The sequence below is a fragment of the Littorina saxatilis genome, linkage group LG3, assembly GCF_037325665.1.
Source record: "Littorina saxatilis isolate snail1 linkage group LG3, US_GU_Lsax_2.0, whole genome shotgun sequence".
NCBI lineage: Eukaryota > Metazoa > Mollusca > Gastropoda > Littorinimorpha > Littorinidae > Littorina > Littorina saxatilis.
Window position 1 is genome coordinate 48,927,872 of NC_090247.1, and position 22,787 is coordinate 48,950,658.

The window sequence follows — 22,787 nt, forward strand, 5'->3', positions numbered from 1 at the left end:
GGGGGGGGGGGGGGGGGGGGGGGGGGGTTCCAAAAGTATATTGTGAAGATATGGGTGTGAAGGCGCGAAGCGCCGAGCCGACGGCTAGGGGGGGCCGGGGGCATGCCCCCCCCGGAAAAAATTGAAAAAAAGGATGCAAAATGGTGCAATCTGGTGCATTCTGAGGATGATCATTACCAGTTTCAGGCAGCAGATTTTGTCACTGATTAATACCCCAAAAATTGAAACTCAATGTAGAATAAAGGGAAATGTTGAAACTGCTATTTGAGGTCTGTGGAGCCGAGGACTGGTTGGGCGTTCATACGAACATTCGGAATATTAGCATCATGGATCAACACCTTACACGGCGTGAGCAGGGTTGAGTGAATAAGACATATTTCTGTTTACTGCAGAACGAACGATGCTCAGCGAGGACTAAAGATGTTTTCGACGTTCATGATAACTGTCATGCACAATTACAATTAGCACTGAGAACGTCTTTTGTTTGTTCGCTATGTTCAAATATTTGTTTGCCCCAGACCGTTTCCGCAAATTTGAAGGACGGGCAATGTTTGAAGTAAGCTTTTGATAAGAAAAGACGTGTCTTAATTTGAACGTATGTGTGCCTTTTTTCTCATCGTATTCTTCTCCTAATGACGTGTATGCATTGTTCGTGTTTGACTTATAAGAGTATATATGTAAGATGTTGATATTTTTTGTGTGTGTGTACTCAGAAATGAAGAACATTTGTAATGACTTTGATTCTTAAACAAACGAGGCGACATGTGCACATACTTCCCATTGTTTATCAGATGACTTTGATTGATTTGTTCCATCCTCCAAAGAACATTGAGGTTCATCTACCATTGGTTAATTGTGAGCATTGTGTAGTGCCATTTTACTGTATTCAGTAGCATAACCCAGCTGTACATACTTGCATTGATCTTTGAGCATTCCAGTTTGTCTTTGTTTTTTTACACACCGTTTTTAAAACACAGTGGCACTTGAATGTTGCAGGTGTTTGTAAACGCTGATGAATGAACTGTTTTATCCAGAGATATTGCTGGTTCGCTTACCACAATCATAATCATGGTCTGATTCATAACTCCTCGATATTTTTAACACGGCTAGCCTAACGACGTTGAAACTCAATGGCGTCATGGTTTTCTTCACTTTGGATCTCTTTCAGTTAACTAGTATACATTTTGGGACACGTACCCCGAATCAACTACGGCAAGCCGTTCGGGTGAGCAGTTAAATTTAAGTTCAAGCCTCACTTCGCCTCAAATGAGGTTTTCAGAATGATGGAATCGTTCACGAAATAAACAAGTGCTTCTAACCTTATGGAACACACTTGCATTAAATGACACAGTTCGTTTGAATGGCTATATAGCATGCGTAAACCGCACACCAATTCTCGTGGTTTATTCAACCCCTGAGCGATTGTGGACCCGTGTGACCTACTTTCCCCTTTTCACATTCGTGATGAATTAAGTCATCAGTTTGTGGTTTCAATGCGACTCTGCATTAGCTCGTTATTGCGTACCTCTGAATCTAAAATGCAACAAACGGCTGCATGTGGCACGAACTGAGCGGTGGCGGTTGACCGGTAAAAGAAACCGGCCATATGCAGACGATTCGTCTGCTTGGGCAAACAAGCTCCTTGATTTTTGGACAGCATCTGATGTGATTCTGGCTGGATCGATGACTGTTGGTTTGAACAGTGCCTCGGGTCTGAACATATCCCCATCAGCCTCGACATGCGCATCCACGCTGACTTTCAGTCGTTGTTATGTAAGCCACGACGAGTTTTACAACGACATGAAGTCTTGCATTGGTGCTGGCATGTTGTGTGGTGAGTTAGGCAAACAACTCGCTTCGTGAATAGCGTGAGGCTGGGTATAAGAAGGAAGCGTGTACTGCTATCCCTACGCTAAGATTTAAAAGACCTTTTTATATCCCATTTTAAATTTAGGCTGACTGACAGAATGTATTTATAATTAATATTGGACACATGAGAGTATGTAGCTGGTTATGTAAGTGAGGGTGTGGGCGTGGATGTGTGGGGATTTGGACATGTGTGTGCAGAGGACCGTGATTACGGAACAAGCTTGTGATTCTTATGAGTAAGGATTGTGAGTTTATGTGTTGAAATATTTGTGTGTACGAGCCAAAAGACATTTTTCTATATGTTTTTATTGTAATTCTGATAATGCAGTTGTATTGAATTGAAAGGCTGGAGTCTACTCATGAGAAGAGTAACACATGTGGCAGGTCACTTTAAGCTTTACCAAGAAACCGTAAATGTTGTTATTACAAGATTTAAAGGCACAGTAAGCCTCCCGTAAACCATCACAGATAATGTCAGGCTTTTACACACAGTACAAACACCCTTTCATTTAAACACTCACCGCTTGAGAACATCCTAGGTGCCCTCCGTAAAGAGCGAGCATTTTTCAAAGAATTTATTTTTGTGTGGTTTATCTTACCCCTGAGCCATCGTGAACCCGTGTGATCCAGTTTCCCTTTTTCACAATGTAGTCGTCAGTTAGTAATTTGAATGCGACTCGATGTGAGCTTATCTGCAATAGCACGTTATTATGTACCTCTGACTATGCACGAAACAAACGGCTGTGCTTCACAAGAACTCTAGCGATGGCTTTTAACTGTTCAGAGGAACTGGCGATAGGCATAAACCGTCGTCTGCTACGAGAACCACGACCTTGCGTGACCCTGCTTCTGGGCTTTTCTTTTTTCAAACTTTCAAAACTTCGAATTGTACTGATCTTGTCTTGATGAAAAAAGAATTCTTTTATGATTTAAGAATGTTTGTGTAACAAGCTGTCAATTTATTATTTATTAGATTTTAAAAGTTAGGTCTAGCACCAAAACGCACCACGGTCCGATTGTCTCTGAGACAATCCGCAAAATTAGTTCTTTAAAAATTGCTCGCTCTTTACGTAGGGCACCTAGGATGTTCCCGTTTGGTGAGCGTTCAAATGGAAGGGTGTTTGTACTGTGTGTAAAAGCCTGACAGTATATATGATGGTTTACGGGAGGCGCACTGTGCCTTTAAAATCTTGATGTTGACCCATATTGAGCTTGACCGTTTGAAACTGTAGCGAATCGTAAGCGTCTTTTACGTCCGATTTCCTTTATTTTTGATTATGCAGCCTTGGCATTTGTAATACCTTAACATGCAAAGCTTGGTCTTGCTGTATGATATTCATTGTATTGACAGTTAAGTTATGCATTTTTATACAAACGTGGTACGATATGTATTTGTATGCCCAATGTTTCATGATAAAATTGTTATGAGAAACAAAAAGAAGCATAACTGTGCCCATAAACATGTTTAAAAGCTTTATTTTTGAAGTCCTATAAAAAAGAGAAGAAGAAGAATTTGAACTTAGGCAACATAATGCTGTCCCCTAACATAAGCTTGTTCTTGCTTGGGTACACTTATTTAGCTATTTTCACACAATGTCAAGTAGAGCAGAAAACAACAGCCTTTTTTTCTTGTCGTTCGCTGTTAAATCGTCAGTCCGGACTGCAGGGCGAAACGTGCTGTCCTCTCCAAGTCCTCTAACAGCCTAATGAAAGTGCAAGTAGCAATAAAAAAAAACAACCTTAAATATACAAAAAGAAAAGTCAAACATGAATGTTTTTGTTTTGTTTAGAAAATATGCTGCAAAATTCAATTTAATCTTACACAGTACTGGTACACTACTGACGGTGCCAGATTGCCTTTTGTTGTTTCTTGGTGAAAATAAAAAAGGGTAGGCTTTCAAACAAACTCACAGCCATGTAGACATACTTTAGCATCATGAAGAAATGTGTAAGAAATTGAACCATGTAAACTGTACTATCTCCACTTTACTGTGTTGGTTGTAATACAAATCTGAACAAAGAGAACCAAACCTTTTCCTTTTTCCTTCGTTCTCTTTGTCTCTCTCTCTCTCTTTCTCCTCCTCGCTCAGTCTCTTACACACACACACACACACACACACACACACACACACACACACACACACACACACACACACACACACACACACACACACACACACACCATCGCGCGCAAGCTCGCATGTACACAGAAATTAAAACACGCCACATTCAGTGAATATAGAAAACGTTTAATTCCAAATAATGTACAGATTGTTACATTAAAATGTTCTGTATCTTTGTAAAGGCCTTCCTTAAATGAGCAAGAAGTTGACTTTGCCCAATTACTATCAAGCTTAACGAGAACCCCCTGACTGTCACTGAGACGTTAAGAGATCTTAGCGGTCCATGAACTGATCAGGTGCAAGTGGAGGACGTTGGAAGACACTTCCTGGCCTCGTTGTCCCAAAGCAGTTCTTCGGGGCATTGGTTCAGCTGGTCAGAGAGGGGAATGTCCTCGATACAGACGAGGTAGTACTGACACCCGATACAGGACGGGTAGACACCCGGAGGGCTGTCACCGCACGCGTCCAGACACCCGGCAATCTTAGAACTCCGAATCTTCCCCTCTGCTCCTTGGAGAGGGAGGGCGGGTTCAGCAGAGGTGACCTGCCTGCCTTCTTCTGTTGCTGCTTGTGAGGTGATCTGGGCAGCGCTGGACGAAGGTGTTGATAGCCTGAACAGAAAATTACAGTTGTAGACTAAAAAGGTAAACAACTTTAAAGCGACAATATCAACAACAAAAGTCCCCATATCGCTTCTAAACTGTTATACCATGAGACTCTGCGTTACTAACAATCCTACCGCGGAGGAGGACTGCGCTTCATTCCATTTGCAAAAGCAAGTGTTTTAAAAACTTATTTAAAGGTTGTAAAATTGGCAAAGAAAGAACATACTTTGTAGGGGTTGGGTGGGGTTACTTCTTCTTAGATACTTCCCTTGTTTGTATACGTAATGCGGCTACTAGGCAGCCGCTTCATAGATGGCGCCACTGCGGACTTCCTGGCAGCCACTGGTCTGAGGATTTAGCACGGCCATCAACATCGAACGCAGAAGAAGAAGAATAGATGGCGCTGGCCGTCTTGCCGCCTTGATTACTTTTAATTTCCAACATCGGAGAGAGCGCATTCACTCACTTTGATTTAATTACATTTATTTACCATATCGAAATAGGCAGTTTGCAACTTACAACTAAATGTGATAGGCAGATTGTTCAGAAACAAACAATATTTTTTTTGCGTTTTTCTCAAAACATCCAAAAATGACATAGGCAATTATCTTATGAGCGTGACGATATGGTAAATAAATGTAAACTGCCTATCTCGAGCGGTGACAGCTGGATAAACGTGAGATAAAAAGCTGACAGCAACATTTTTAATCAGCAAAACTGTATAACAACCCACACAGAGGTTTTGCATACTTTCACATTCTCAAAACAAATCTTCCAGTATCATAGAGAAAAAGTGCCTAACTCAAAAAACGAGATCGGCAGTTTTGCTTACGTTACCGTGGCAATGGTCTCTGTTGGTCTGAGAGTTTGTACTCTCTAACACATGATAGATACCCTTCCAGTAGCTTCCCCTGTAGTTTCACTACAAAAATGCCTAACACTGAGATAGGTATTTTTTATGAGCGTGACGATATGTGTGGTGCGTTTTCAAGCACATTGTGTCGTGTGCGTCCATTAAGGTAGAGAAGAGTGGATCCCCCACATTCTTCACATTCGCCTGTCTATCTGATCTAATTGTCTGTTTTCTCCGTCCTTCTGTCTGTCTGTTCCCCTCTCTCTCTCTTTCTCTCCCAGGCCCTCCTACCCCCTTCCTTCTTTTCTCTCACACACCTTCTCCCCATACCTCTCTCCTCCCACCGACTCTCTGTCTCCCGCACCCATACACCCTAATTCCAAGTCTATCACGCTCCTTACCGGCAGCCAACAAGGGCATTGTCCTCCCAGTTACAGACTTGCAGTACCATGTCGTAGATCAGGCCGGCAGGACAGTTCATGACGCTGCTGGCCGCAGGTCCCCCACACTTGACGAAAGACGTGCAGCTGCCGCACAACGCGTGATGCTGCGTGTCGTCCACTGAGCAGTCGGAGATGCCCTTCTTGCACGCATCCCAAAAGGACACTAGCGTGGGAGAAAAAAAATCTATAATGACAAAATGCAAGAAGAAAAACAGAAAAACATAACGAATTGGAAAGAAACAGAATAATAAGAAGAAGTCTTGGTTTGTCCAAAATTAAACGTTCTAATGACAAACGTTTCTATAAACGATGATAATGACGACAATGAAAAAATCCCACACCTTCAAGCCATCACCCTCTCATCCTCTACACACACACTCACACAAAATGAACACACACACACACACACACATACACACACACACACACATACGCACACACACACACATTATCTCACACATACATTCACACACTCACACACATACACTTGCACACACACACACACCAACACACGCACACACATACACACGCACACACACACGCACGCACGCACACACACATTCACAAACACACATACACACACAGTCACACACACATGCACACACATGCACACACAAACACACACATACACACACACACACACTCACACACACAGACACACACACACCCACACACACAGACAGACAGACAGACAGACACACACATACACACACACACACACACACACACACACACACACACACACACATAATGTATACCAAACTATCAAGCGACCGACACAGTAAAAGAAACTTACATGTCTTTTCAAGGATTACTTTGTTCGCATATATAAGAGGCAGAATAGCCGTGACAACGATTAACAGGCGCTGTCCAGATGCCATCGTCTGAAACACGAATAATACACTCATGTTTTCTGCACGGAGAGTGGGAACGGGATGGGGGGTGTCCAGGGTGTTGTGGGTGGGGGTGCTAGATGGCCGGGTTTAAAGGGTATGTTAGTGATGGAAATAACGAGATAACAAAAGAAAATGTAACGAGAGGACAAACTAAATCAGTATGTAAACTGAAATGAAACGTATCATAGGATTGTATTTACTGACGAGAAAAGGAGAGTGGCAATTTGTAACCACCAGTTACTTACATGCAAACACCCACCTAAGAAGCACAAGACAACCAGGTACCACAGACCATGCAATCTCATCCGTTCGTTCTCAGATAACATACAAAATCAAGCTTTGTAGAGACACAAACATGAAAAGAGACAGAAAAACTTACATACAATAACAAACGCATTGCATAAGCAAATTTTGTTTTTTTAAACATCCATCAGCAGGTCCATAACACAATTAATCATGCACATTGAATACCATGAATTATTCAAAAACAAACTTAGATGCATGATACCTAGCCTAAAATGTATGCACGCACGCAAGCACGCACGCAGTCGTGCACGCTCACAACACACACATTCATTGAGATTCACTAATATAAGCTAAATGCTTGAGTACGGATCCCTTATGCCAGGTATCTATATATATATACGACTTGTGTCTGTCTGTCTGTCTGTGTGTGTGTGTGTGTGTGTGTGTGTGTGTGTGTGTGTGTGTGTCCGCGATGCACGGCCAAAGTTCTCGGTGGATCTTTTTCAAATTTGGAGACCGTATTCAGCTACACCCCGGACACAACCTCATCGATGTGATATTTCAACACGTGCTCGATTTTGGTTTTTCTCTGGATCCATTCCCAGTAACTCTTCCTTATCTTCTCCAGTGTTTTCAGCCGCGATTATCTCCCTTCCTCCGTGCGGTGCGCCGGCAAAGCCGGCGTACACCCGGCATGGCCGGGTCCCCGGCGCAGCCGGGTATTCGGCTCGACTTCTTTTCTTCCCGGCGCAGCCGTACCCGGCGAAGCGGGTATTCATCTAGTTGTACATATGTCAGGATATTATAATTGAATAAAGCTTTGTTTTAACCAAATACACAATTACATAAACACCCCCTCCACACACACACACACACACACACACACACACACACACACATGACGTGTCAGATTATTTGTGTGTGAGAAGGAGCCGGTGTGAGCGCGCACGACAGAACATTTCTTCTTTAATTTTTTGAAAGAAAAATGTTGGACTCACCTCAGGAATACCCTTGACTGAACCTGTTTCAGTCTGGTTTGTGTTCGAACACCACGGTTACAGCTCCCACTGCTACTTCAGCAAGGAATCAAACTATTTCTGTTTAGGGACCGTGAGTTTGTCTGTAGTTGTGATTAGTATCTAGAATAACAGGCTCGCGTCAAAGCCGTATCTCTTACACGCACAAAGACGGGTAAAAAACCCTCAGGCGATTTGGAATCTTGCGAAACATCAGTTGCCCAGCAGGACGGGCTTCAATCAGGTTTTGGGAAGGCCTTAACCCACGTTGACAACCACGAAGTTTGAAATCCCAAGCCTGTCAATGTCACAATTTGTGCATTTAGTCAAGTTTTGACTAAATCAGTAAATGTTTTAAAGGTTTTTTTTTCTTTTTTTTTCTCTCTTTTTTTTATGTCCTATTGTTTTTGTCACAAAGTGGGCATTGTCCGATTATGCTTTCATTTGATCCGGACATTGTCAGTACTTTTTAATTTACAGTAGTTTGATGTGCTATTTTGACGATGTTTTGCGAAGCGATGTGTCTCTCCAAGCAGACAAAACTTTATTTGCTTTTTATAGAGAAGAGCTTCCAAGGGTCGCAACTCTGAATGCTCCTTTTTTTTTTTTGTGGTTTTCTACAATGGACAAAATAAATGTTTTAAAGGCTGCCATATTCGTAGCGTTCATTAATTAATTCATATTGTTTACATGTGCCAATAATGTTATAACACTGTACCTTACGAAACGTCACGAAGTGACGTCAACGGTCTAAAAATAGCCCAAGTCCTGGAGAACTGTTGCTAAACAATGCAATAAAGAATTAATCATTTCTCGTAATTGGTAAGGACTTCAAACCTAAAACTTTGCAGGAAGCTTAATTTATACATCCCCGCAACGATAGGTAAAGCCCTGGAAGTAATTAAACTAATTGGATAGGACTATATAGCTATTCTGATGAACACGTACGTGGGGGAATTCGGGGGCTGTGATTGGATGTTATTCCCCCCTCTGCTTCTTTCTCTCTGTAAACTTGTAGGGCTAGTTAATTTTCGGTAACTTACCCAACAACCAAAATCACTTACCCATTAACGGGCCTGAATCCTCGATATCTCATGGGTAGAGACTGTACACATTGTGGATCTACTTTTTGCGACTCAAAAGTTCAGAACACTCTAATGTACAAAATATACATTTCTGGAGCAAACAATACAACCATACCGCATTTAAACCAGCAACTACACGCTTGAACACATGAATCTCAATATAAAATCCATGAGTTTGGTTGTTTTCTGAATTCAGATCTGCCGTGCACAATCGTTTATCGCTAGCAAGATTCCAAGGAAAAGTAACTCTCATACTTTGTCTAGTGACACGAGTATATAGTTCCTCTTCCAGATTTCGGCTGCATCGACAAGACTGCAATCCGACGGTCAGTTTTCAACAATATTTAAATTTATAAACAGATCACACGCAATCAATTGCAAACATTTAATCAACTTAAAGAACATGCAGCGGTTTCATACACTATTTTGCCCCAGAAAACTGAACTTCATACAGTTTTTAACGTTGGAACACGCGTGTAAAACTTCGTCTGCAAGTCACATTCGAGGAAAGAACATTTCCTGAGCGATACCAAAACATGAACAGAACACACACTGTCTGCCTTTACCGCCACAGCAGAATGACAACATAACTGTGTACTTGATTTTAGTTCAAAACATGGAAACTGACAAGAAGTGTTAACAGAATTGAATGATTTGCACGGAACTATACAACCGCGCATTAATCGATCGCCTGTTCGGTGTATATGATTCGATCAAACTTTCGCACAAAAACTCCTCTTTTCTTGGAATAACTGAAGAAAGGAGGAATAAAGAGGTTACATACCTCGTCTCAGTGATTATCAAAAGTAATGTTCTCAGTTCGCGGTCATGAAAAAGCTCGCTGAAGCTCGCATTTTTCATGATCCGCTAACTTCGACCATTATTTTTGATAATCACTGAGACTCGGCATGTAACCTCTACGTCTCTTCCGATCATCAAAGCATAATGCTACGGAAGTCGGCCATTTTTCTCAATATCCAAAAGCATAGTGTCAATAACAAAGACGCATGGTTCCGGTTTCTTCCACGTGTATAAAGTACACGCATACCTCGCCAGGTTTGTTTCTGTGACTGGTCGACAGACGATGCCATTTGCTTTGTGTGTGTTTTTGTTGTTGCTTACTGTACATGACATACATTACGTGTAAAATCCAGTTCTTTAACAGGCAACAAACCTTGCACATTTCCAGAAGCTGCAATCTGAAGCGACCTATCTCTGATTCTAGCAGACGATCTCTCCAATGTTTAACACAAAATCAGCAAACTCTCCTGTCACATAGAACGTCCATTGTATAGTGCAATGTTGAAATGAAGTTACCGGTCTGAAACATTTAGTCGTTTCTTCTGAGACAATCCTTGTTCTCTTAGGCCAAAAAAAAAATAGGTGTGGTTACGGTAACATAGCCAAAAAAAATAGGGTAGGTAGGTAGGCAATCACTTTTTTTTTTTAAACTTTTTTTTCTAATGTGTACAAATTAAACCTACTTGACAGGGAAATAAGTGTGCGACACGGGCGCTTTCGCTTTCATTGCGTTTTTTGCACTTGTTTTTTTGTTTGTTTTTTTGACAAATGTAATAAACAGTTATAGGATCGGCCCCTAAAAATAGGGTAGGTCGGGTTACCGTAACCACACCTATTTTTTTTTTTAGGCCTTATCATCTACAGATTTACCGCAGTCTTCACCACGCGAATTCCCAACAGAAGTCAAACTTTCGAACATACAATCTACGTAGGCAAGCATGATACGTCATGACGTCATATGATTCCTAGCATATTGACGTAATGCTAAACATCCGGTTATCTCGAGTTTTCTCCGTAATACATGTCCGTGGCTTTTTCAATGTTCGGTTATTTCCGTGGCTTCATGCGGAAAGGGAACCGTCGTCTGCAATCAACGACATGGACCATTCTGGTACTTGTTGCTGACAAAAACATGGTTTTAACACAGAATTTAATGTCAGAATAGCTTTATAAACGCTATTGTGTTTTCATCGTAGCAATAGGGTCCAATATTTAGACTCGTCGGCATTATACTTGTCTCGTCTAAATATCGGACCCTATTGCTACGATGAAAACACAATAGCTGTTAATGTCAGCCTTTAACATAGATGGGGAATCGAAACGAGGGTCGTGGTGTATGTGTGTGTGTGTGTGTGTGTGTGTGTGTGTGTGTGTGTGTGTGTGTAGAGCGATTCAAAGAAAACTACTGGACCGAACTTCATGAACCTTTACATGAGAGTTCCTGAGTATGATATCCCCAGACGTTTTTTTCTCTCATTTTTTTGGATAAACGTCTTTGATGACGTCATATCCGGCTTATTGTGAAAGTTGAGGCGGCACTGTCACGCCGTCATTATTCAAATTGGTTGAATTTTGGTCAAGCAATCTTTGAAAAAGTCTGCACTTTGGGATTGCAGTTCAACTCGGAAGCCTAAACATTAGTTAATTAGTTTGCTAATTAAAGTTTAAATCCATCCCAAAGTCCGGACTGGCTTGACCAAAATGTCTATCAATTTGGTTGAAAAAAAGGGCGCTCGCGCACACACACACACACACACACACACACACACACACATAGCATGTCAGATTATTTGTGTGTGAGAGGGAGCGGTTGTGTTTGTGTGTGAGCGCGCACGACAGTTCATTTTCCTTTCTTGTTTTTTAATTTTTAGACAAATGTTAGACTCACCTCAGGCCCTTGACTGATCTTGTATGGGCTGGTCTGGTTTATTGTTTTTGGAACACCACTGTTAGAGCTTCCACTGCTTTTCAAGCAAGAAAAACAAACTCTTTCTGTTTGCTGACACTGCTTCAGTGCTTTAAAAGTCGACAGCTCTTTATCGGACATGAGATCTTTGATATTGCAAAGGAAATAGGATAGATATGTTTAAGAGTTACATACAACTGAGTAAGTGAGTTAGTACATGGTGTCATATCTTGACAAGTGATCAACTTTCGGACCGTGAGTTTGTCAATAGTTGCGATTAGAATCTAGAATAGAAGGCCCATTTCAAAGCCGTATCTCTTACATGCACAAAGACGGGTGAAAACCCCTCAGGCGAATATAGAATCTTGCCGAAACATCAGTAGGACAGGGGGAGTAACTCATGCAATGCTCCTAGGTTTGGAGAAGGTGATTTCCCTTCCATCGGAATATAATAGCTCTGTTTTTGAAACGTGAAGCTTCTTGTATTATTTGAAATTGTAATTCAATCAAGAAAGGCTTAGAGTGAAACATATTCTGAACACCAGAAATCTACTCATTGAACACCTACTATAGGAAGGCGCATGCATTGAAACACATTCTGATTCAACTTATCGCTGTTAGCCATAAGAGTCATTTGCAAACTTGTACAATGTAGTAAAGATAGATAATTCACTAAACACCGGGACGAATGTTTTTCTGCAAACAGATGCGTCGAATGCATGACGGAAAACTCACCCTTGGGAGGGAAAGACAATTGTTGTGAGTTTGCTGTCCAGCAATTACGCCCCCCCCCCCCCAAAAAAAAAAAAGGAAAAAAAAAAAAAAAAAGAAGAAATGTATCAGAAACCAAAAAGCTGGGGTAGCCGGAATGAACGGAATACGAAAGCACATTTCTTAAGACTTGATCCTTGCAGGAAAGTGAACTGAAAGTGGTATGTGACCAGAACAGAACCAAATACACTTAAGGTATTATTAAGGTACAGTTTTATAACATTATTGGCACATGTAAACAATATGAATTAATTAATGAACGCTACGAATATGGCCTGTTTGCAATACATGTAGCAGGAAAAAGATCGTCGACAGATTGAATTACAAGTCGCGTAAGGCGAAATTACAACATTTAGTCAATCTGTCGAACTCACAGAATAAAAATGACATAACAGCTTCGTCAATCCCCGCGGCAAGAAAATCGCTCCCTTTTTCTGTGCAACACGAAGTGAAATTGATAAGCCAGTATAGCGCAATAGCGTATTGCGGTAAACAGGAAAGCGCGCTTTTCTAATATTCTAGTTAACTTTGTGGGCTTGTTTTGAATACATCATACTATATCTCTATGTTTTCGGAATCAGGAAATGATAAAGAATAAGATGAAATCATTTTTGGATCGATTTCTTACATTTTAATCGTAGTACTAATTAACCTATTTTTGTTAATTGTGATCACATTTTCAGAGTAAACATGTCATATGTATGAATACGATGCAATCAATATTATTTTTTTTTAGATAAATTGATTTTAATGACAACTTTAATTAACAAACTAATTAACTAATGTTTAAGCTTCCGAGTTGAACTGCAATCCCATAGTGCAGACTTTTTCAAAGATTGCTTGACCAAAATTCAACCAATTTGAATAATGACTGCGTGACAGTGCCGCCTCAACTTTCACAATAAGCCGGATATGACGTCATCAAAGACGTTTATCCAAAAAAATGAGAGAAACAAACGTCTGGGGATATCATACTCAGGAACTCTCATGTAAAGGTTCATGAAGTTCGGTCCAGTAGTTTTCTTTGAATCGCTCTACACACACACACACACACATACACCACGACCCTCGTTTCGATTCCCCACCTATGTTAAAGGCTGAAATAGTCCTATCTAATTAGTTTAATTACTTCCAGGGCTTTTCCCATCGTTGCGGGGATGTATAAATTAAGCTTCCTGCAAAGTTTTAGGGTTGAAGTCCTTACCAATTACGAGAAATAATTAATTCTTTATTGCATTGTTTAGCAACAGTTCTCCAGGACTTGGGCTATTTTTAGACCGTTGACGTCACTTCGTGACGTTTCGTAAACCAAAGATGGCGTTTGAGACTGTTCTGTTTACATTCGACACTATCAACACCACTTTGCAATACTGAAATAATTTTTTCTGTGTTCGAAAGCTACAGCCAATCGTTATTATTAAGGTACAGTTTTATAACATTATTGGCACATGTAAACAATATGAATTAATTAATGAACGCTACGAATATGGCAGTCTTTAAAACATTTAGTCAAAACTTGACTAAATGCACAAATTGTGACATTGACAGGCTTGGGATTTCAAACTTCGAGGTTGTCAACGTGGGTTAAGGCCTTCCCAAAACCTGATTGAAGCCCGTCCTGCTGGGCAACTGATGTTTCGCAAGATTCCAAATCGCCTGAGGGTTTTTTACCCGTCTTTGTGCGTGTAAGAGATACGGCTTTGACGCGAGCCTGTTATAGATACTAATCACAACTATAGACAAACTCACGGTCCGTAAACAGAAATAGTTTGATTCCTTGCTGAAGTAGCAGTGAAAGCTGTAACCGTGGTGTTCGAACACAAACCAGACCGAAACAGGATCAGTCAAGGGTATTCCTGAGGTGAGTCCAACATTTTTCTTTCAAAAAATTAAAGAAGAAATGTTCTGTCGTGCGCGCTCACACCGGCTCCTTCTCACACACAAATAATCTGACACGTCATGTGTGTGTGTGTGTGTGTGTGTGTGTGTGTGTGTGTGTGGAGGGGGGTGTTTATGTAATTGTGTATTTGGTTTAAACAAAGCTTTATTCCATTATAATATCGTGACATATGTACAATACCTGGCATACAGGATCCGTACTCGAGCATATATAGCTTATATTAGTGAATCTCAATGAATGTGTGTGTTTGTGAGCGTGCACGACTGCGTGCGTGCTTGCGTGCGTGCATACATTTTAGGCTAGGTATCATGCATCTAAGTTTGTTTTTGAATAATTCATGTATTCAATGTGCATGATTAATTGTGTTATGGACCTGCTGATGGATGTTTAAAAAGACAAAATTTTCTTATGCAATGCGTTTGTTATTGTATGTAAGTTTTTCTGTCTCTTTTCATGTTTGTGTCTCTGCAAAGCTTGATTTTGTATGTTATCTGAAAACGAACGGATGAGATTGCATGGTCTGTGGTACCAGGTTGTCTTGTGCTTCTTAGGTGGGTGTTTGCATGTAAACAACTGGTGGTTACAAATTGCTACTCTCCTTTTCTCGTCAGTAAATACAATCCTATGATACGTTTCCCTTCAGTTTACATACTGATTTAGTTTGTCCTCTCGTTACATTTTCTTTTGTTATCTCGTTATTTCCATCACTAACATACCCTTTAAACCCGGCCATCTAGCACCCCCACCCACCACACCCCGGACACCCCCCATCCCGTTCCCACTCTCCGTGCAGAAAACATGAGTGTATTATTCGTGTTTCAGACGATGGCATCTGGACAGCGCCTGTTAATCGTTGTCACGGCTATTCTGCCTCTTATATATGCGAACAAAGTAATCCTTGAAAAGACATGTAAGTTTCTTTTACTGTGTCGGTCGCTTGATAGTTTGGTATACATTATGATATATATATATACTTATGTGTGTGTGTGTGTGTGTGTGTGTGTGTGTGTGTGTGTGTGTGTGTGTGTGTCTGTCTGTGTGTGTGTGTGAGAGTGTGTGAGTGTGTGTTTGTGTGTGCATGCGTGAGCATATGTGTGTGTGTGTGTGTGTGACTGTGTGTGTATGTGTGTTTTGTGAATGTGTGTGTACGTGTGTGCGTGCGTGCGTGTGTGTGTGTATGCGTGTGTGTGCGTGTGTGTTGGTGTGTGTGTGTGTGTGTGTGTGTGCGAGTGTAGGTGTGTGTGTGTGTGTGTGTGTGTGTGTGAGTGTGTGTGTGTGAATGTATGTGTGAGAGAATGTGTGTGTGTGCGTATGCGTGTGTGTGTGTGTGTGTGTGTTTATTTGTGTGAGTGTGTGTGTAGAGGATGAGAGGGTGATGGCTTGAAGGTGTGGGATTTTTTCATCATCGTCATTATCATCGTTTATAGAAACGTTTGTCATTAGAACGTTTAATTTTGGACAAACCAAGACTTCTTATTATTCAGTTTTTTTCCAATTCGTTATGTTTTTCTTTTTTTCTTCTTGCATTTTGTCATTATAGATTTTTTTTTCTCCCACGCTAGTGTCCTTTCGGGATGCGTGCAAGAAGGGCATCTCCGACTGCTCAGTGGACGACACGCAGCATCACGCGTTGTGCGGCAGCTGCACGTCTTTCGTCAAGTGTGGGGGACCTGCGGCCAGCAGCGTCATGAACTGTCCTGCCGGCCTGATCTACGACATGGTACTGCAAGTCTGTAACTGGGAGGACAATGCCCTTGTTGGCTGCCGGTAAGGAGCGTGATAGACTTCGAATTAGGGTGTATAGGTGCGGGAGACAGAGAGTCGGTGGGAGGAGAGAGGGATGGGGAGAAGGTGTGTGAGAGAAAAGAAGGAAGGGGGTAGGAGGGCCTGGAAGAGAAAGAGAGAGAGAGGGGAACAGACAGACAGAAGGACGGAGAAAACAGACAATTAGATCAGATAGACAGGCGAATGTGAAGAATGTGGGGGATCCACTCTTCTCTACCTTAATGGACGCACACGACTGCATGTCAAATCGCATGGGCTACATGCCTCTGTGCCGAGACTGCTCTGCCTTTATTATGTGCGTCTTCGGCTCGGTCAGCCAAGAGTACCAGTGCCAGGAGGGCCAACATTTGCCGAGACGAGGCTGTGGCAGTGAATGCTTGCACGTGGGTGGCTGATTCAGCACATATGATATTTTTGATTATTTTTCGAGAAGATCAGGATTATAAGAAACTCTATTTCTATGGACCACACACCCCCCTCCCACCCAGACACACACAAAACCTGACAGACAAAAGGCCAATGTCAGACGCAAAAAAAGGCAATGTTGTTTGCTTCAGGTATACATGTGAAAAGGGCATCAGGAAAGGTTCTCACAGAGTGACTCATTCCGTGGTGGAGGGTCACATAATTATAATAAAATGCAGATGGCAAATCATGCTTTCGATTGTTAAAACAAAAGAAAAAGGAAAACAAGTCGCGTAAGGCGAAAATACAATATTTAGTCAAGTAGCTGTCGAACTCACAGAATGAAACGCAATGCCATTTTACTCGTAGCATCGTCAGGCCACCGCTCATGGCAAAGGCAGTGAAATTGACAAGAAGAGCGGGGTAGTAGTTGCGCTAAGAAGGATAGCACGCTTTTCTGTACCTCTCTTTGTTTTAGCTTTCTGAGCGTGTTTTTAATCCAAACATATCATATCTATATGTTTTTGGAATCAGGAACCGACAAGGAATAAGATGAAAGTGTTTTTAAATTGATTTGGACAATTTAATTTTGATAATAATTTTTATATATTTAATTTTCAGAGCTTGTTTTTAATCCGAATATAACATATTTATATGTTTTTGGAATCAGCAAATGATGGAGAATAAGATAAACGTAAATTTGGATCGTTTTATAAATTTTTATTTTTTTTACAATTTTCAGATTTTTAATGACCAAAGTCATTAATTAATTTTTAAGCCACCAAGCTGAAATGCAATACCGAACCCCGGGCTTCGTCGAAGATTACTTGACCAAAATTTCAACCAATTTGGTTGAAAAATGAGGGCGTGACAGTGCCGCCTCAACTTTCACGAAAAGCCGGATATGACGTCATCAAAGACATTTATCAAAAAAATGAAAAAAACGTATGGGGATTTTATACCCAGGAACTCTCATGTCAAATTTCATAAAGATCGGTCCAGTAGTTTAGTCTGAATCGCTCTACACACACACACACACACACAGACACACAGACACACACACACACACACGCACATACACCACGACCCTCGTTTCGATTCCCCCTCGATGTTAAAATATTTAGTCAAAACTTGACTAAATATAACAAACAAGCAAAAACTAAATAAATTACAATAAAGGGTTCATGCCGCGTTTGAGAACGCCGACTTTTTGTGTATGTGGACATATTTTGCTCTGCGATGTATGCTTAGCGGAAAAAGGTAGAAATCATAAGAATGATTTTTGTAGAAAATCTCTACTCTCAAAAACTAGAATTGGAAACCAGCGTGTCATTAGTTGTGTGGGATAAACGGAAGAAGACTTGACATAAAAACAAACGCCCTCTTCATGCTATTTTGTACAGAAAACCAGCAAGACAGACAACTGTTGCCCCTGCCAAACCACCCACCGACACTCATGTGGACTCGGCGAGCGCCGCCACGTCAGTAAAGTGCTAGCCTACTATTTCTACCTTATACTTTTTTGCTACATGTATTAAAATGTCCTCTCGGTCTTACGCAGTTTCTACGCAAAAGAACTGAGAAAAATCAAATGCATAAGGTTTTAAATTGCACCTACATTTTTTTGGGTTTTCGTTTTACCCAAATTGATATGTACCAATGAACAACCTCCACAAAAAGAAAGAACCCCCCCCCCCACACACACACACAAAACAACGTACTAGTGGAAGCTTTGATCGTTTGTGTCACGCTGACATCTGGCAGAAGAGAACATTTTCCTGTTGTCTGATAGGCCCTGTCGCAACTTTCGAATGTCATACTCATTTTACTGATTTCATTGCAAACAGTTCCGGTGAAACATCTTCCAAAGACGCAGTAACAAATACCAGCCCTACCACAATAATGCCAGTACCTACAACCGAGGCCCCAGTACCTACAATCGAGGCACCAGTACCTGCAACCGAGGCACCAGTACCTACAACCGAGGCACCAGTACCTACAACCGAGGCACCAGTACCTACAACCGAGGCACCAGTACCAACAACCGAGGCACCAGTACCTACAACCGAAGCACCAGTACCTACAACCGAGGCACCAGTACCTACAACAGAAGCACCAGTACCAACAACCGAGGCACCTGTACCAACAACCGAAGCACCAGTACCTACAACCGAAGCACCAGTACCTACAACCGAAGCACCAGTACCAACAACCGAGGCAGTAGTTCCTACAACCGAGGCACCAGTACCTACAACCGAAACACCAGTACCTACAACAGAAGCACCAGTACCTACAACCGAGGCACCAGTTCCTACAACCGAGGCGCCAGTTCCTACAACCGAGGCACCAGTACAAACCGCTGAGGCACAAGTACCCATTACACCAGTACAACTGCCTGCGCTCGATGGACTAATTCCAGCTTCAGGGCCGCCCCCGGAAGGCTGTCTGAGGGGTGTGTTCGACTGCCCGCCTGACATGCTTGGATCGTTCCCAGCGTGTGGTGACTGCTCCATGTACGTCACCTGCGCCTTTGACAGTTTCAGCCGGATTAACCAATGTCCGACTGGGCTGATGTTTGACGTTCGTATCGGAGGCTGTCAGCTGGCCATGTTGGCCGTGACGGGTTGCAGGTGAGTGGTTTAACTGACTGTGGTGTGTGTGTGGGCGCGCGCGCGCGCGCGTGTGTGTGTGTGTGTGTGTGTGTGTGTGTGTGTGTGTGTGTGTGTGTGTATGTGTGCCTGTTTCACCGTGTGTGTGTGTATGTGTGTGTGTGTGTGTGTGTGTGTGTGCGTGCGTGCGTGCATACGTGCGTGTGTTTGTGTGTGTGTGTGTTTGTGAGTGTGTGTTTGTGTGTGGGTGTGTGTTCATGTCTCTCTCTCTCTTTGCCTCTCTGTCTGTCTGTCTGTCTGTCTTATTCTCTCTCTCTCTCTCTCTCTCTCTCTCTCTTTCTGTGTGTGTTCTCTCTCTGTGTGTGTGTGTGTGTGTGTGTGTGTGTGTGTGTGTGTGTGTGTGTGCGTGCGCGTGTGTGTTTGTGTGTGTGTGTGTGTGTGTGTGTGTGTGTGTGTGTGAAGAAACTTGCTGCAAATATTTCAGGAGCTTTCTGTTTTGACGTGTTGAAATGAGTTTCTGACTCTTTGGTGCTGATGTGTCCATGCTACTATCCTCTTATTAGTATGATGCTTGATTATTAAAGGTAAACTAAATATCATTATCTCCATAAATCTTTACACAGAGACATGGACACAATAAGTCATCATACACATCAAACAATAAGTTCTCAAACTGAAAGAAAACACAAATCGTCCTTTTGGTATATTTTGGTATAACATTCGACAAACAATAAGGAATGAAAGTACTGGCAAGGTTAAAGATAAAGGTAGACCAGTTATGGACCAGTTTTGGTCGTAGGGGAGCGAGATGTTAGAAATCTCAACTACTGTCGGGCCAGTATGAGGGCGATGCCCACTCCTCTCCCTCGCTGCCTTTGCTTGAATAGGGTCAGGTACCCATTTCCATCTGGGTGGACTGGAGATCGCTCGGAGAAATCGGGTATACACCCCAGTTTGGGATCCATCCATTTGCACTAAAAGAAAAGACAAAAAAATAAAATAAAATAAAGGAATTTTTAAAAAGAACTAGAAAGAACTGACGTAGCGAACTTCGAGCATTAAAAAAAACCTCACTGATTTGAAGTTAAAGAATTTTTTTTTCTTTCAACAGACCAACATTGCCAATCAACCCCGGTGCAGAGTTCTTTACAGATCCCCCATTGCCATTCAGGTCGACGGAAGGTACCATATTCCCCACACCTGTCACGCCTACCATCGAGGCTGTCTTTTTCACACCACCATGGACAACTTTACCTGCAACTCAGGCACCCGCTGTAACGGCGGCACCAGCGCTTATTACGAAAGCACCAGAGGCTCCGATTAAAACAATTACCACAGAGGCACCCGTACCTGCAACCGAGGCACCAGTACCAGTAACCGAAGCACCAGTACCTACAACCAAGGCACCAGTACCAGTAACCGAGGCACCAGTACCAGTAACCGAGGCACCAGTACCAGTAACCGAGACACCAGTACCTACAACCGAGGCACCAGTACCTACAACCGAGGCACCAGTACCTACAACCGAGGCACCAGTACAAACCACTGAGGCACAAGTACCCATTACACCAGTACAACTGCCTGCGCTCGATGGACTAATTCCAGCTTCAGGGCCGCCCCCGGAAGGGTCTGAGTAACAAAGGCACCAGTACCTGCCATTGACCCAGTTACTGAGGCACCGCTTCCCGCAACAGAGCTCCCAGTTGCCTTGACCAAGGCACCAGTCACTCAGCCTTCCGCGCCAGCAAACAACAGCGGTTCTCAGCTTTGCCTGAACGACATCAGTCAGTGCGCCCCAGACGACTTCAACTTATACGCCCTGTGTGGTGACTGCTCTTCCTACATTCGATGCGCATTCGGGGTTTTCAGCCAGGTCCTGACCTGTCCTGGAAGCATGCTGTACGACATCGAGTCCAGAGGCTGTCAGGTCAATTTTCTGGCCGTCACTGGCTGTAGATGATCTCTAACTGAAGTTTTCAAATTATAAAAATGATGGGAAAGCGGTATTTATACTAATTTAAGAAATCAGCAATTAGCTTACTGCATGCGGTAAACGTCTCGTCTAATTTGAAACATATTAGGAAAAGATAGAACAGTGAAGTCAACCCGAGGCAGAAAACCGATTTTAAGTGAGAGCTTGGGTCTTTGGTGTCGTATTTCTTTTATGCTTAAAATATGTGCTTGAGAATTTGGTTTCGTATTTCTAGCGGATTTAAAGTATGGGCTTGAAACTATAGTTTTGTATTTTTAGGAGATTTAATGTGTTGGCATGAACCTTGAATACTACTTACGATTTTACTAGTGATACTTTTGCTTGTACTTGTACCCCATGATACTCGTCTCTGGATACAATGTCAATGACTTTCAATTCAATAACTTGTGCCTATGGTAGTACTGACCACAAACAGGGAAGATGATAATGATAGATCAAAAAGGGTTAATGGATTAGAGGTTACCGTTCCATTCGTTGGCCAGTGAAAAGATGATTGTATTTTGACTTCAGGGGAATACAATCTTTTAGATCGTGAACGGGTCAAATGTTTCCGTTCCAAGAGTAGGGCGTTGTCTAGATGAGAGCATTTTGTTTACAGGGAGAATAAAGATGTTACTTTGTGCAAGCTGTGTTTGTGATTACTCGCTGATAAACAGAATCTTTTACAATCGCCGACATGCATTAGAATCTGAGAGCACAGAGCACGCAAGTAAACATTACAAGAGAGAGTAGACTAGAAAGGCTCTCTCTCTCTCTCTCTCTCTCTCTCTCTCTCTCTCTCTCTCTCTCTCTCTCTCTCTCACACACACACACACACACACACACACACACACACACACACACACACACACACACACACACACACACACACACACACACACATACACACACACACACACACACAGAGCATTGTCGTGCGTATGGTTTTGTTTCATTTTTCAAAGTGACATCATACAAAATATACACGAAGATACATAGAGAGACATGTCGACACTGAGTAGAATCAGATACGATTATATAGGCAAATCTTACATACATAGCTTGACATTATTTGTTCTAGTTTAGTTTTTCTTTAGTTATGACGAGATATCACCAGTTTGGGTCAAAGTATTCTCCATGCTTTTCAAGAAAATTTCATGAATAAACTGTTGGTTAATGTTTATCAACGATGTATGACGATGGTTAACAAAAATTAAGAAATAACCAGAGCAAATGTATATTTGCATTACGATGTATTTCTACGGAAAATATGTCTAAAATTGAAACTAGCCAAGAGGCATCTTTTCTATCTTATTCTCGCTTTTTAATCGAGTTCGTTGATACCACTGAGCACGGATTATATGTCCGTTTAAGCCTTGGGGTAGAAAGCGCATGTATAATTATTGTAATTTGCTTTCACAAAAATGTAAATGGATCCCTCCCCTTACGGCTTTAAAAAAAAAAATCTGTCGTAAGCAAATTATTTTAATCAACTGCTCAAA

General features: G+C 41.9%; 2 protein-coding genes across 2 annotated transcripts; one reads left to right on the top strand and one right to left on the bottom strand.

The window, feature by feature from the left end:
* Nucleotides 1–4,284: 4,284 nt before the first annotated feature.
* On the bottom strand, nt 4,285–6,774 carry LOC138961223 (chondroitin proteoglycan-2-like). The gene is made up of 3 exons (XM_070332822.1): nt 6,690–6,774; nt 5,852–6,056; nt 4,285–4,603 (listed from the first exon to the last, which is right to left on the bottom strand). The coding sequence occupies exons 1-3, from the start codon at nt 6,772–6,774 to the stop codon at nt 4,285–4,287; spliced, it is 609 nt and encodes a 202-aa protein (XP_070188923.1).
* Nucleotides 6,775–18,561: 11,787 nt separating this feature from the next.
* Nucleotides 18,562–21,903, top strand: LOC138960950 (uncharacterized). Its single transcript, XM_070332580.1, has 2 exons — nt 18,562–19,334; nt 20,425–21,903. The coding sequence occupies exons 1-2, from the start codon at nt 18,607–18,609 to the stop codon at nt 20,948–20,950; spliced, it is 1,254 nt and encodes a 417-aa protein (XP_070188681.1). The 5' UTR covers nt 18,562–18,606; the 3' UTR covers nt 20,951–21,903.
* The last annotated feature ends 884 nt before the right edge of the window (nt 21,904–22,787 follow it).